The 15649-nt window shown below is 41.3% G+C and overlaps 1 protein-coding gene across 1 annotated transcript; it reads left to right on the top strand.

Annotated features, from left to right (window-relative positions):
- Positions 1–2006: 2006 nt before the first annotated feature.
- Positions 2007–10705, top strand: CUNH5orf47 (chromosome unknown C5orf47 homolog). Its single transcript, XM_062607670.1, has 5 exons — positions 2007–2324; positions 3934–4022; positions 5500–5602; positions 8325–8374; positions 8748–10705. Exons 1-5 carry the CDS (start codon positions 2039–2041, stop codon positions 8772–8774), a joined length of 555 nt encoding a protein of 184 aa, XP_062463654.1. The 5' UTR covers positions 2007–2038; the 3' UTR covers positions 8775–10705.
- The last annotated feature ends 4944 nt before the right edge of the window (positions 10706–15649 follow it).

Raw genomic sequence — 15649 nt, 5'->3', positions numbered from 1 at the left:
AGATGTTTGTTCCAAGTGATAAATACAAAGATAGTGGCTGGCTGGTAGTCCACACATGTGGAAAGGAGGATGAACAGTGTGCAGCTAAAACAGCTGAATTTTCCAGATCTGCAGACCACTCATAGGTTTTGGGTGACATTGATTTTTCTCAGTAGATTCCTAAAGGGATCTGAGCTGAATTTGCATTTGAAATCAAAGTCCTGGCAATGTGCTGTTGGGAGAAGTGGAAAAAATTGTGCCACACAAAGCATGTGTATTTGTGTTAGCAGGGTGGAAGCCTATTCCATAAATAACAGACGCTGAGAAAACCACTGATTTGGCAGCCCTGCTGCCCCGCTGAGGCCATAGGAAGGAAGCAGTCTGCCAGTTGGCAAAAGGAACTCTGGGTCAGGAAGATGCAGCAGCAAGTGTTCACACACAATGGGAAGACAGGCATGGAATGATAATGGTGCTGTTTTGTGTGCATGTGTTCAGTGATGCTTTTTTGTCATGCGGACTGAGACCTCTGTATTTGAGCAAAAGGGGTGGTTTCATTACCAGGGCATTGTGATTAATATGTGTGACAAAGTTTGCACACCAGGATCAGTTTTTAATGAAGCTATTTGGTTGCCTCTCTCTGGGTTTAATACCCCCACACTGAACTCTCTGGCTGCTGCCTCACTGGGACCATTTGTTAGCTCAGGTCTTTGCAGAGGAGGAGGGAGTCTCTGGTGTTTGAATGGTTTTGAGATCACATTCGATCTTAAGCCCAGTGCCTCGATGGTTGTATCTTATCTGTGACCTCCTTTTTAGTCCATACACTTCAGGGCCTGCAGTAGATGCCCTTTTATTGGGAAATAACGATTTCCTCTGGCAAACCGTCAGGCTGTGCCTCTGGAAGCTGTTTTCCTCTTTTCAGCTGCGTACGCGGAATGCCTTTTTCTTTCCTCCCCCCTGACAGTGTATGAAATAGCTGGAAATCCTGGGACACTGGCCAGTGTGGGTCTTTTGCCTGCCCTGAGCTCCGGGTCTGCGGCCAGGGAGCGGGGCCGCGGGCTGGTTCCGTAGGTAAGGCTGCCACCTCGCGGGGTCCGCATGTGCAGCACCCGGCCCTGCCAAGGGACCCCGGCGAGGGGACCAGGGGACAGCAGCCCCGAGACCTCGTTCAGCCTCCTCACAGGCTGGGGGAAGCCTTCAGTTTGCTTCGTGCTCTTCCCACCAGGACGACATCGTTCATATGGCTGGTGCTGCTAAAACAATTAGAAACGGGTCTTTTCATAGCATTTATTCTGACTCTTAATAATTTCCCTCCTCTGAGCAGTGCAGTGTGCTGAAACTCTGAAATAATATGGAGCAGTATTTCAGTGCCAAAGCAAAAAAAAATAAATAATAAAATCAATGAGACTTGTGCTTTTAAATGGCTTGAGACATCCCACTCGTCACTGGCCATATCTCATGATCCTGCTGCTGCTACGGGGCACATCTCTGCAGGAAACCATGGGAAGGACTGACTGATCCTGACTGCGGTGGGCATCCCCTGGTTATCACACAATGCCCCGTGTGCCTGCTGTTGCTTGAAGGACAGAATGACAACAGGTATTAGATGTTTCATGAGCACTGTTCAGCGGGTTGCTGGAGCCACCCACCCGGCACAAGCAGGTAAGCTGTTGCGAGTATGTGGTGTGGAAACTTGGTGTATCAATGCAGCAGCAGTGTTCCAGTGCAGAAGCACCCACCACCAGAGATGCTGCTTGTTCTCCTTTTGTAAGTCACAGCAAAGACAAACAATGCATCATTACCTTCAGCCTGGAGTCCCCTATATCGCTTCATCAATAACTTGCATGAAGTAGATCAATATATGACTTCAGGCCGCATACTCTGCACCAAACCCTAATCAGACAGGATAGGTCAGGATGGGAGCTCTGCAGGTCCCCTCTGTGCCTGCACAGAGGAAGGGGCCGCCGCCACAGTGCTCCTCACAGTGCAGCAGCCACCACGCGCGCCTCAGAGCCCCTGTCTCCCCTCAGCGGGGCCTCGCCGCCACCCTGCCCTGCCACACATGGCGCCCGGCCGCAGCCAGGGGAGGCCGCGTGTGCCGCTCGTCTATGTCAACAGCTTCGGCTCCCACCGCTGTGGCTCTGTCATCCGCTATGGCAGCAGCTGCCCGGAGGCTGAGCCAGGCCGGGATGGGTCCCTGATTTCCAAGCTGAGCCCCAGAGGGAAGGCCAGGAGACAGAGGGCTGCCCTGCTGCCTGGGCACAAGACCAGCCCTGGGCCTGCTGCAGGTGGCAGGAGGCAGGCGGTGGGGAGCTGTGGTGTGGAGGAGCCTGTCAGCCACCCTCACGGTATGTGGAGCGGGACCCTGGAACCTCTGAGCCCCTGGCGCGGGAGGGCAGAGCCAGCACCATGTCTTCTTTTTGGGTGGGAAATGGTTTATTTCGGTGTGGTGCATGGCTGATGATACTGTCTCACTGGGTTCTTCCCTCAGGCAGAGACTGTGCACACTGAGGGCTGAAGGTGGCACAATGTTTTTCTTGTTACGCCTGGTACAATTAGACTGGTACTGAGGCAGGAGGAGGAGCATGGTGTTAAACTTTTACATGAGTGAAAAATGCTATATTTTGCCCCAAACTCTTAATGCTGTCCAGCTACAGTGTCTCCATCCTGTGAGGTGAGATGAGGTGAGGTGAGGTGGCTGCCTGCAGTACAGCCTTCCCCGTCCTTCCCTGTGGAAGCGATAAGGCCAGAATTAAGGTACGTCCAACAGGGCTGCTGTATTTCACACTGAACTTTGGGATCTTTCCTGCCTCTCCTCAGGAGATTCCCACCTAACCAGAGAGCCGCTGTGCTGCTGGGCCCCTTGCTGCTGTGACAGTTCAAAGATGTTTCTTAATGTTCTTTCTTTGTGGCTGGAACCAAAGAAAGTTGGGATGGGCATGGGTGTGGGTGCCTTTTTTTATAAAAGTGAGCAACAAAAGTAGGCAGTTTTCCACTGTCTGTGATCCATTATGAAACAGCTCTGCTGCATGGGATGAAATGGGTGAAAATGGGGAACATGACCTGGCTTCTGCAGAAGAAGCTGAGATGTGAGCTGGAAGTGAAGGGTGACACGGTTAGGGTGGGCCTGAGTTTTGTTAACATTGCTCTTGAGATGTTTTCATTTTCTTCTATTTTTTTTTTCCCTCCTCCTAAAAGCCATTTTTCTGAAGATGGCAAAGTGAAATGTTGCATTAGTCTGCAATTAAAAGCACCAATTCTGAGGGTTATTATCTAAGTGATGCTAACCCGTAGCTCAGAGGCAGCCTGTGATTGTGGGTAACTCAAGAGCTCTGTGGCTGCCTTGGACACCTGGTGGTGAGGCTGTGCTGCCCTGGAGGAAGCTGGTTTGCCTGAAGTCTTGCTGTGGCAAGTGATGAGCCCATGGCTGTGACCTTGTTCAACATCCCCACATGGGTCACCCTTTTCCTCAGCTCATGCCATGCCTGTCTAGCAGCTACTTGGGTAGCTGGAACTCACCCGAGTCCTTCCTCCTTCTATGTTTGGTTTGAGTCCACAAGATCAACCTGTCCTTCTTGCTTCTGTTTTTTAGTGCTTTGTTTGATTTCTTGCCTCAGTCTACTCACCTCCTCTTAAAGCCCAGGCAGAATTTTAGTAGCTGCCATAGGAAGGGTAAAAAGAGGTGATTAAATGCTAGTTTGTATTGCCCAGAAACCTGCTGTTTTAATTTCTGGTTGCTGTACAGTTTTGAAATCTGTTTTGTGGAGTTTGAGACACCCACTTTCCCCACAGTATAATGGAGAAAATAAGCAAGGTGATAGTTAACACAATGAAAGGTCTGATATCCTGTAACCTGCTGGGACCAGAAAAAAAGTATCCCTCTGGAAGATCTACAGCTTCCTCAGGAATATGTTGTAAACACTCACACACAATATGCTTTCTAAACTCTCTTCCTAGGTGACCTTCAAGAGGCCAAGGCTGACACCTTCAACTTCCCCTTCCCTTCAAGAAATGTTGATAAAGTAATTAAACGAAAGAAGCAAAAGGTATAAAATATGAGAGCTGAATTAGCTGCCTTTGCATTTGAGAAAATTGCTTCCTGCTTATTCTGTCTATGTGAGAGCATGAAGGAGATTAAAAGATTGAATTGGTAGTCTGTTACTGAAAACCTTACTTACAGAAAAGAAAAATGGTGTTATTTTCCCTCTCTGGAGGTTTTAAAATTCTGGCTCTCATTCAATAAAGCACTTAAGTGTGTGCTTACCTTGAAAAATGAGAGTGTGCTGTTGACTTAATGCCTGTACTGAAATGCTTTGCTGGATTTGGGCCAGGGTGCTGCACACCTTGCTGGGTCAAACCCAGCTGAGGAAAGCTCTGCAGCTCCTCTTCTTTTTATGTTTTAAGCAAAGAAACCCTACAGGTTACAAATAAGTGAAGGCAAGAATGAGAGGTAATAACACCATACTAGTAGCAATTCAAAATTACTTTCTGATTCACAAATGTATTTCTGTTCCTGTTCAGTAGTTCAACAAATGCTTGACATTTTAAAAGACACCTTTATTAAAACAGTAAGTCATTAGGAGATTTTGCAATGCTTGAAGTACAAGTAATCAGCTAGACAATAATATAGTAACGTCACAGATACTTGATTTAAAAACAGCAAAGTACTACTGACTTCAGGGGAACAACTAATAACATACTATAATATCACTCTTCTAGTACATTAAATAGTCTTCAAAAAGAATGAGGAATATGTATTATGTATTATGTTTGAGCAATAAATGTCCATGGGAAAGGAATTATCTTTAGATTTAAACTAGTTTCATGGATAGGGTCTAGTAAAAGTCATAACGTTAGCATATTATCAGTCATTTACATTTGTTAGTCTGCCTCTCTGTCTGAATGCCTTCATCAATAGTTCCAATTTAATATTTTCAGTGCACAAGTCTGAAATGTACCCATTATAGACAGACCTTTATGCCTCTAAAATAAAGGCCATCAACATCTATAAAACAGATGAATATGGATTTGATATGAAATAGGCAAGGCCATTGCTATTCTGGAATCTGAGCATGGGGTCTGAATTACAGTGTTGTTGAAGGATTACATGGAAAGTTTTGCTCCTGGAAAAATAAGCAATCTTCGTATCCCCCCCCCCCCTTACTCCCCCTTCATTTTGGATGACTTTGAGGAGAGTTTAATGGCTCTACACAGGTTTTTTAAGATGTTCTTATCTAGAAGGGCACTTCACAAGTCCTGGATAAACAAGAGTTTCAGACAAGACAGGAGGAGATCTTGTGGAAAATCATGGAGAAATTTACGTCTTTTGATTTTTAAATAGAGATGATTCTTTCAGTATATCCCCCATATATATCCCTACTCCACAGCTCCCCCTTCTCAATCCTCAGCAAAAAAACAGCTGGACTTCAAAATCATGCTGGAGAATTCAAAGTTCTGCCCTATAAATGGTTTAATGCAAACTTTTTGTGTGCTTCACTGAGAAAGTTCAGTTTTATCTTTCAGTCTAAAGTCTGGCCTAAGGTCTGGAAAGTCATTTCAAAAATGCTTGCAGAAAATGAAGAGTTCAGAAGTCGACTCTTGACTTGCAAACAGTTTAATGGAGAAGGTAGGCAATGAACTGATAATGGTTTCCTTTACAAGAGAAGACAAACTATTATCGCAAGCTGTTGACTTAAGATCTCTAGGTTTAAGGCCCATTCAGCTGTTTGTTTTGAGTAGTAGGTTTTACAGCTCACAAATTATGGGATTCATTGCATACTTCAGACATTTCTAGCCATATCTGAAAAAACCTTGTGTTTCATTGAGGTTCTTGTATGTATTAATTTGGAGGAAGGATGGCAGGTGTTTTTGCTGCTGCAGACTAATGTTAAAGAAGACATGAACATAAAATATCTGCTAGTTTTTCTGAACACATAAAAAATATAATTAAACTACTATTCACACATGTGTCTAAGGCAGTACTTTTATGAATAATAACTTGTTTTTTTTCACATAGGAAAATAGTGGTTGGTTTCATGCAATTACATGCTCCCCAAAGGTAGCTGTAGCACAATTTAACATAACCATCAAACATGTTCTCACACTGTGCCCTGAATACAGCTATTTCATTACTGGAAAATGACTCAGGAATTAAAACTGATGCTCTACGTTGAGCCAACTTCAATTAGAGACATTGTAGTTGCTGCACAATTGCAGATAATGCAGTACATGCTTACAAATGTAATTGGAATTTCTGGCTTCACTGTCTGGTGAGTTTTTAGGAAAAAGAATATACTAATCCATGAAGAGTTACTAGGCAAGTTAAAAATGGCATATTCACCCACAACACTTCAGCTTACATTTTTGTTGATGGAAGTTTTCCACATGTTGGAGTACATGCAGAGAAGTACACCCATTGTTGCCAGTATCTTATTTTTTGTTGAATGTTGTATGTGTCACACTGATTAGATTTCCACGTGTGTGACAAGAAAATACTCCCTCAAAATGTTTTTTTTCATGAGAACAGAAGAATTGCAATTCTGGTTCAAAACAGAAATCTGTCCCTGTGAAGGTACCCTATGACCTGCAGTGGATGTTACTGGAATACTAAAAGAAATTCCACAGTACACTGCAGCAACATATTCTGCATATATTCTGCAAATATTCTGCATTATGTGGAAAAGAACTTCTGTTTGTCTTAAAACCAACTCCTCATTAATGCTGGTATTATGAGATGCCGGGTATTAATTATGTACTATTCATATTCTTTAAGCCAATCAAGATTCCATTGGCCTCTGTCATATTTCTATGCTGAGAAGTTCCAGTCTACTAAATCTCTCCTCATATAGAAACTGGTTTTTGGCTCTGATAATCCTTATTCTCTTATTTTTGCCATCATTTAAAATGCTGTCCACTTCAATATTGGTGCATGCTTCATCCATGTTACTGCTCATTTGTTTGTTTGCAGTAATCACAGAATGGTTTGGGTCAGAGGGACCTTAAAAGACGATCCAGTTCCAATCCCCTTACTATGGGCAGGGACATCTTCCAGTAGACCAGGTTGCTCCAAGCCCTGTCCAACCTGGCCATGAACATTTCCAGGGAATGGGACATTCACAGTTTCTCTGGGCAACCTGTTCCAGTGCCTCACCACCCTCACAGTATCACAATAATAGAGTGAGTGATTATTTGCCTGTATGAGTACCTGTGATATGTAAGAATTACACAGCATTAGGCATGGGCACCCTTCCTCCTGACTCACCCTTTCCTGCTAGCCAGGAGGAGTTTGGTGCTGGGGGTGCGTCTTCAAGATCAGTAGTGTTTTAGGGATTTTTCTGCTATAAGCCTGCTGCAGAAGCCACTGTAACACTCTGCTTCTCTATCAAATCTAAAGGTTTTGATCTAGCAGCTTCCACATACTTTCTCTTACAGCTTAGCTCACTGCAGAAGTTTTTCTGAGTAGCTATTAATGTGTATGTTGGATGTATATGTAGGACATATATATCAATGTGTATGTAGGATAAATGAAGAAAAATAAAAGTCTTCCAGGATTTTTGTTTGCTTGCTTTCAAGAAAAAGAGACAAGGAAAAAGAAGTAGAAATCTATAATAGGTGATTGCTTCCAAAATTGCAAGTTATTGTTAAACCCCCACCCCAATTTTCTGTTGATATAGAATATCCTTGGTAGAGTTACCATCTCAGCATAATGGCTGCTAATCTGCTTTCTGTTTGTTATAGATATGCAACAGGCTGCTTTGTCAAGCTTGTCTTTCTGGACAAGGCCCGTTCTCTTTTCAAATACTAATTTCTCTTTGTCATCTGAAGGGAGAACATTATCTTTATATGTAATTTCCAGTGACTTAAAAAAGCCCAACCCAACCAATCCCTCCTTCCCAACTTTTACTCTATGCTCAACTGTAATTGTACCTCACTTTTCAGAAGCTTTGAGAATCTGCTATTAAGCTCTATTTAGGTGAAAACCACCAATTCTAATACCTTCTTTCTAATTAGCAGGTGTTATAAAACATCAAATCAAGGAGATAAGTCTTCTATTGGTCCGAATTTTTCATTCAACAAAAAGCAAATAGAATAATTCTAGCAGGCATTTAGATAAAGATCAACAAATCTGAGTAAACAGGGTTCATTTTTCTCTTTTTTATTTAAACTAGATTAATAAAGTTAAAAAAATTCATTCTGCATTTTATTGCCTTCATAAATATTTTTCTTGAGAAAATGAAGATCTGTTTGAATTCTAATACTACCTATTTACTCCTTGGAATGTTGCAATTAAGATTAGATTTGGTGTGACCGAAAATGATGATGTGTCTTCACATAATATTTTCCCACAGGCAATGATATGAGCCAAAGTTCACAGAATGAGCCATCCTCCCTGGACAGGGTATGTATGTAGAGCATTAGTTGCCAAGCAAGCTTAAACAAAATAACCACATTCTAAAGACACACTGATATTGTTTAGTGTTATCAATAAGCACTGGTTGTATATTTCAGTATTCCTGACATTGGGCTCAAATGTTTTCAAGATTTCAGTCGTATTTGGAAAGTAGAACAGCTCTGTCCTCACCAGAAAGGGCTGTGGCAATTGCCAAGGCTGGGAGGTGGAGTTTGCCTTTTTATTGAGCCAAGCCTTTCTGTGAGGGTCCAAAGTAAAACCTCAGGAATCTGAATAGAGTATTTGTTTGGCATGCTTTATATTTGACTTCTTAACATTAAAGGGAATGCACCATTTCACTTTTTTCACCTTTTTTCTCTAGGAGGAGTGCATCTTTGGCTGGGTATAGTAAGAAATTAAAGGAAGGAAGACTCAATCCAAAAGGAAATATAAAAGTAGTGAAAGTTTTTACTTTGATCTAGTTCTTACTGAAGTCAGTGGCAAGGCTGTGAGAGATTTCAGTGCACACAGGTTCCCTGTTTGTGTGGTGCATGTGCTTCTACTGTTTAAGAGATTTGTTTTTACAATGGCTTAAACAGTTCTGTTGCAAGATATTTATGTCAAGTCATTAAGTCGAGTGTTTCACTTAGCTATTAGTTTTCAAAAGCTTTGCAATGAGCATAATATTGTGACAGTTTGCTTGCAAAAGAATAGAGATACAATTTAGCATTGACGGTATTTATATCTACTTTTTGCAGCTTGTCAGAATCATAAGCAAACACAAATTCAGTAAGGCAGAACTCCACACAACATACAAAGAAACACATTTTTTTCTTACCAATTTGAATAAATTTGACTTTATTATATTAAAATAATACACAATTACCCTTCTGTTCATTCATCCATTTATACATGAATCTCAGCAGCTACTTTGAATATGAAGCCAGGTGAATGTTTTCTGTCTTGCTGTTCATCGTGAAGCACATAATGATATCATCATAATCAGAAAGTATTGTTTGTCTAGATGACTTCAGTAACACAATATAATTTTCATATGTTATGAAGTTTCATACTTGAACTCTTGATTGACTGTAAAAGCCTTTTAAACTAGCAAATTGTGTAAATGGAACATGAGCATTGCATAAAAATAGTATGTGTATGGATTTCATCTCTGTAGCTAAAACATTCACCTGTCACAATTAGACATCCTTGGTTTCAATAAAAGGATTGTTTTCTCATTGCATAATGTCTTAGTGTTCGCCGATATAATGACTGGGATGTCAGAGTGTTGAGCTTTAATAATATGCTAGTGATTGTGTCATTAAGCAGCAAAGCATTTGGAAGGGTTTCATCTTTGTTTTCTCAATAGTAAAACTGCAAGTATATAACTGGAATGTGCCTTTTTGATGACAGCTCTGGCATCAAGGTTTCTTTTTCTGGTTTGTGGTTGAGAATATTCTGATTTTACTTAAAATAGTTGACATTTCAGCTTGGAAAAGGAAGTGAGAAAGCAAAATAATCAATCAAGATGTGATCATTTTTCTGGCATAGCAAAAATGTCATCATTCTTTCGTATTCTCAAAATACATGTTTGGAGTCAGAAGTTTGGGTGTTTTTTTTGGTTTGTTTTTCTTTTTTTGGTACTAAATGAGATGATCTCCCTCTTCCCACAGCTTTGTGAATGAAATGTTTTCATGGGGAATATTTAATTCATAATCCTGGGTTGTAAATTGTGGAGTTGTTGCTGTAATGTCTCTTTTCTTGTAAACTGCACCTGCAGTTGGTACCTTTACTGGCATAGGTAAAGGGGCCTGGAAACCAAGCTTTGCTTCCAGGTGCATGATTGCTATTTTTACAGGATAGATGAGATGCATTAACCTAAATCTCTGAATGGAATTCAGCCAACTCGCCAAGGTCCCCTGGATAAATATAGACCTATCTGTGGGACTATGCTAAATCATCTTAAAAGGAAGCATTATTAAAGATAAATATAGCCTTAGACCATTCTTGTCCACATACCTCTTACAATGTGAAAAGTCTGTATAGGCTGGTTGTCAGTAGCTGCCAGGGCTACCTGGTAGTATTTTACCTGCTTGCTGCATATGTGTAAATGACCAGAAGGTGCAAGGGAAAGCTTTGGCCCAGGAAAACAGATTGGATGCATTGTTGGTACACATGTGGGAATGGAAGAGTGCCAGCTCCCCCTTTGTGTTCAGGGACCACTGAGGTGCAATAGTCTTGCCCCAGCATTGCTTCGCCTTGCTGGCTTTTCTAGATTTTGTGGGGATTCAGCATAGCCTGGACTTACATGCTGTGCTGCTCTGTTTTCATGCAGGTGTGATTTCAGGGGAAGGGCCAGGCGTTGCTGTATGGTTTTATGCCTGTTAATACCCTGCTAATCAGGAGAAAGAAGTAACTAGTGCCTTCCTTATTAATCCCAGCAATTCTATCTTCTTGCCTACTTGTCTTAGACCTTGTCTAGCATGTCTCTGTTCTGCTTTCACCTCACTTCTCGCTCACTCCAGAATGTAGTTTGTGTCCGGAGCAGAGGCTGGTGAGCAGCAATGATTTCTCACCCTACAACACGTGTGAAGCCACAGGTAAGAGCCAGCAGCCTCTTTCCCAGAACCCCTGTGGTGGTGGTGATAGAATTACTTGGTTGGGATCTACTAACAGAAAAGAACTTTCAGTTGGCAGTACTTTGAAAAGACTCTTACATTTCAAATCACCTTGGGCCAGAATGCCCAAGCCAGTGCATGGGGACAAAAAGATACATGCTGATTCAGGTTCAATTTCTAACTCTTTGGGTGATGAAGCCTAGCTTTCTACTATAGTAACCAAGTTTCAAAGGCTCTGTTGTGAACCAGGGTAGTCAGAGAAGTTAAAATGCTGAAAAAAGAGTCTAAGGAACCTTGCCCAAGATATACAAACCAGAGTAGCTGACACATACACCATCACCATCTGCTCAGACTCCTGCAAGTAATGTATTCTTTTCTTTAAGTCATATAGCCATCTAAGTGTATACTGCAGATGAAAAAGTAGTTGTAGTGTTGCATTAAAATATGCTTCTGTGATCTGATAACAAACACATTCAACAAGAAAAAAAGGGATTGGTTTCTACAGGAAAACTTGATTTAATCTCTCTTTGTTAAAAGGAGTCATAAATAAATCAGGGAACCTCAGGGCACTAGATCATATACTTGAGATTCCGCAAACAACTGATCCTCCTCTGAAGTCCTGAATTATCAGTGCAGAACCAAAAGCAAGTGTTACACTGTCCTGCTGTGCTTCCTGGGAAGCAGTGTTGTTCTTTCACATTCTTCAAAATGCATATCAGTTACCTGAAGTTTTTAATAACAAATCTCACTTGGAGTGTGAACTGAAGCAGATGTGCAAATATAGAGGTCACACTTTGTCTTTGCTTTGCCTTGTTCTCAGTACATTATTTGCCTTTCTATACAGAACAAAAACTCTATCTTATTCCAAAAATTTGAAAATTTTTCATCTCAACCCTGTGAACAGTTGCCAAGAGATCTGAGGAGGTACCTTGTGGTGTAGAAGTGGGAGGGAGCAGCCAGAGCACACAGAGTAGCTGGAGGCATTGCTGCTGAATTCTTGGTACCCATAAATAATAGTGTCAGCTTCTTGTCTCAAGATCTTAAAGTTGGTCTGAATAAGTGCTTTTTTGTACTGTGTTTCATAAATACAAATGAATCTGTATGAGGGCAAGCACTGGAGAGTAAGGCCTTTGAGTTTTATATTTCTGTTCCATGCTACAGATTTATTGGTGAAACAAAGTTTAGCTGGAAATAACACATCTTCTGGCCCTGAAATGTTTTGATTGGAGTTATCCCATTTGGTGTTCTTGCCAAATTGAGCTCTCCTTGTTCCTAGGGCATTTCTTGGTAGGTCATCCCAGGCAATGCAACCACCTCTGTCATGGAGTCGCCTGTCCAATGGCACTGAGGACTGTCTAGGGCTTGAGGGCTTGATACTACAGCCAGTGGTCTTGGGCTACCACTTCCAACCTGCTGTAAAGCTAAAAACAGGAATATCCTGGAAGCTCCATTTTGCAATCCATGTCTGGAAGTGATGAGTCTTGGCTGAGGCTGGACTGCTGGAGCTCCTGCATTCCCTAACATGAAGCTGTGACTTTGGACAGGCTTCCTGGGATAGCCCACAGCATCAAGGCTGCACTGGAGCCCCAGGTTTTTTTGTGAGCTCCCACAGCTACTGTGTTGAGCTGGTGTTCGCAGATGCCATTGCCATTGCCAGAGATCATGTCACTGATCAGCCACAGGACTGGGAACTTGGGATCTGTGTTTTGGAAGTGGTTTGATGTTTCTGAAGTGACCTTTCTCGGAATTTCCAGTTTGTAGACATTTTCAAAAGAGTTTTTTCCCTGATTGATTTGGACCAAAGCCACCAATTCAGATAAAACATCATTTCCTGCAAATTGAAGGCTTAGCTTGCCATGCAGCTCTTCTGCTCATGCCTGATCTGCCCTGGTAATGTGATGAATCAGACTGCTCTGCCCTAACAGAAGAGGTTCTACAGTCCTGTGAGGTTATCATAACTTGACCATTACAACATAATTAATCACCAAGGTTAGTAATATTTCATTGCTGATTCCTCCCAGGAAAAGATTTCAGCTCTTAAGCAAACCTTTAGAACAGGATGTGGAGTTTTTTACATGGTCAGATTTCAGGAAAGTATATCTATATTGAGGTGACCTTTGCCTTCACTGGACATTTACATTGAGTAAATGTCTTTGTCTTTAGGGCCTTCTCTGGTAGTCAATGTTCACGTTTTAATTTCAAAGTTTCTAATACAATTTTGCATGGACTTTGACTAAAGAATAGCCTTCAGCAGGCAGTTCAATTCTGTTGGCTTTTTTTGGGTGCAGTGACTGTAAGCAAATTTTGGGCATATATGACATTTTGTATGCAGTAGGTCCTTAAATGTAAACCAAAACAGGATGCAACCTTGATTTATAGCTCTTGTAAATAATTCTCAGTGACATGGGCGGGTTTGCATATTATGTATATTTTCATTGCATAACCACTTATGTAACGACGATGATTGCAATTTGCATGTAAACCAAAGCAGCCATACTTTGATGGTTTTAACATTACAGGCTTTCCAGCAAATTGAAGTAGCAGGGGAAAAGAGCAAAATTTATTGAAGTCTATTAAGGCCACAGTGAATTTTTAATAAATATTCACAGGAAGTTGCTCACTTGTTAGTGACAGCATCAAGGCCGTCTGAAAAAATCACATTTGAGCATTTCTGCCTGCCTTGTAGCTAGTGAAAATCAATGTGGGTAGCTGCAGTTTCATTTTATTAGAAGCAAAAGATATGAAGGCCCCTAAGGAAGAAATGGAGTATTCCTTGATCCTGAGAGAGGTAGAATACCTCCTGAAAGATGCTGAGTACTTTCACTTCCCATTGACTGTGGTACCTCTTGAATGGGCTGTCTTGTGTTTTCTGTGCTGTAGGTATGGAGCAGATTAATGAGAGGATTTCTTCTTCCTTCTCTAAATTGTGAACCCACATGTGTGTCTCATCGGATTAAACTGTGGATGTTGCTGGGCTGCTTGGGAACATGTCTGATTTGTGTAGTGTCCCAGAGGTCATGGCAAGGATATATTTATGCTGTGAACGTGTGAAATTTATTGCACGCCTGGCATTCTTGCATAGGCGAGAAACAGGCAGATTAAAAGAGCTATGCAGAAGGTTCACTCAGGCACTGACAAATGCTCCTTCTCTTCCAGGATCTTTGTAATCTCTTGTATGGATTTTTTTTTTTTTCCTGTTCTGCTCTATGCTTATTTTCTTGTTCTGAATGTGTGTGTGACAAGAAGTCTGTGGCACCAACGTAATTCTGTATAATGGATGAGCTCCTCCACAGCGATGACTACAAGTGGTTAACCCCAACTTAAAATGTACACAATCATGTTTTACACCTCTTGGTATTTTAAATACCTTCAACTACATGGAGGGTAAAAATTCTTGACTATGGTGTTAATTTGTCTGTGGGGTAATCTCCTAAGGAAAAGAAGATAAATGCCCACCTCACTTGACTCTGTTGTCCTAGACTGAGCAAAACAACAGGAGATGAGCAGTGAGAAGTGGTTTGGAGCATGGTCAGGGAACAGGGAATTGTCCTTTTATAATCTCTACAGGTCTGCATTTCCCTCAGAGAATTTTAGCAGCAATGGTCCCATACTTTGGGTTTAGGTTGAGGTTGTGAAATTCTCATGTTGATGTGCTCTGTATAAATGTTACTTTCCATCCACATCATGGTGTTTTCTCCAGGAAAACACAGATCTGAATTCTGCCTATATATTTGTTATGTCACAAGACTCAGATCAGGGTTGGGTTTTGCCTAAACTGTCTCCTGAGATTCTGCACTGGTTTTTATTGTTGTGTTAGTCTAATTTTGAAAAGAATTAATGTGAGTGTTTGAGAAACAAAAGTGATGCTTTGGTAGAAGAATTAGAGGTGGATGATGTTACTCCTAACATTGCCCTATCTTGACTACTGTGACTTGTCTGATTTTCCGAGACTGTCCTCACTTTGTGCCTTTGGGTTTTGTAGTTTTTTTTCTTAGCAATTCCTACTGCCTGTTCACATGTTTCCAAATACTTTAATTGAAAGCCTGATCCCATCTTCTGAATATATGAAAACAGAAAAAAATTATATTACTTATCATAATAATGAGCAAGAAAACTATAGGGAAAAGTGCATGGTGCGCAGGAAATGAAATGTATTTTATGAAGAGAGGCAGTGAGCATAAGAATTTCACAGATCAAGGAGCAAGTAAGTAAAATAATGCTCATTAACATTAAAGAGATGTTGATTTATATGTTCAGTTGATTTATATGTTCAGGCTTGAAGTGTAGAGGTTGAACTACTCTGTAACTGACATTTTGTTTACAAGTTGCAGAATTTACACTACAGAGAAATGTTATACCCAAGCCCTATTGCAAATATTATGCCTCATAACAAGAGCTAGTAATTTGCAGTGCAAACACATAGTAAAAACAATGATTCTGCTCTGATTTGTTTAACTGGAGCTAGAAAATAATTGTGGTGGGTTGACCCCGGCTGAACACCGGGTGCCCGTTCAAGCTGCCCCATCACCCTCCTCCTCAGCTGGACAGGGGAGAGAAAATATAACAAAAGGATTGCAGGATGAAATAAGGGCAGGGAGAGATCACTCACCAGTTACCATCATGGGCAAAATACATTTGACTTGGGGAAAATTAATTTAATTTATTA

The sequence above is a fragment of the Pezoporus occidentalis genome, unplaced genomic scaffold (assembly GCF_034315485.1).
Source record: "Pezoporus occidentalis ecotype Australia unplaced genomic scaffold, CSIRO_AGI_Poc_V1 ctg124, whole genome shotgun sequence".
NCBI classification, from domain to species: Eukaryota; Metazoa; Chordata; class Aves; order Psittaciformes; family Psittacidae; genus Pezoporus; species Pezoporus occidentalis.
Note: the sequence above shows the minus strand (reverse complement) of the source record. Positions and strands in the feature narration are given on the sequence as shown.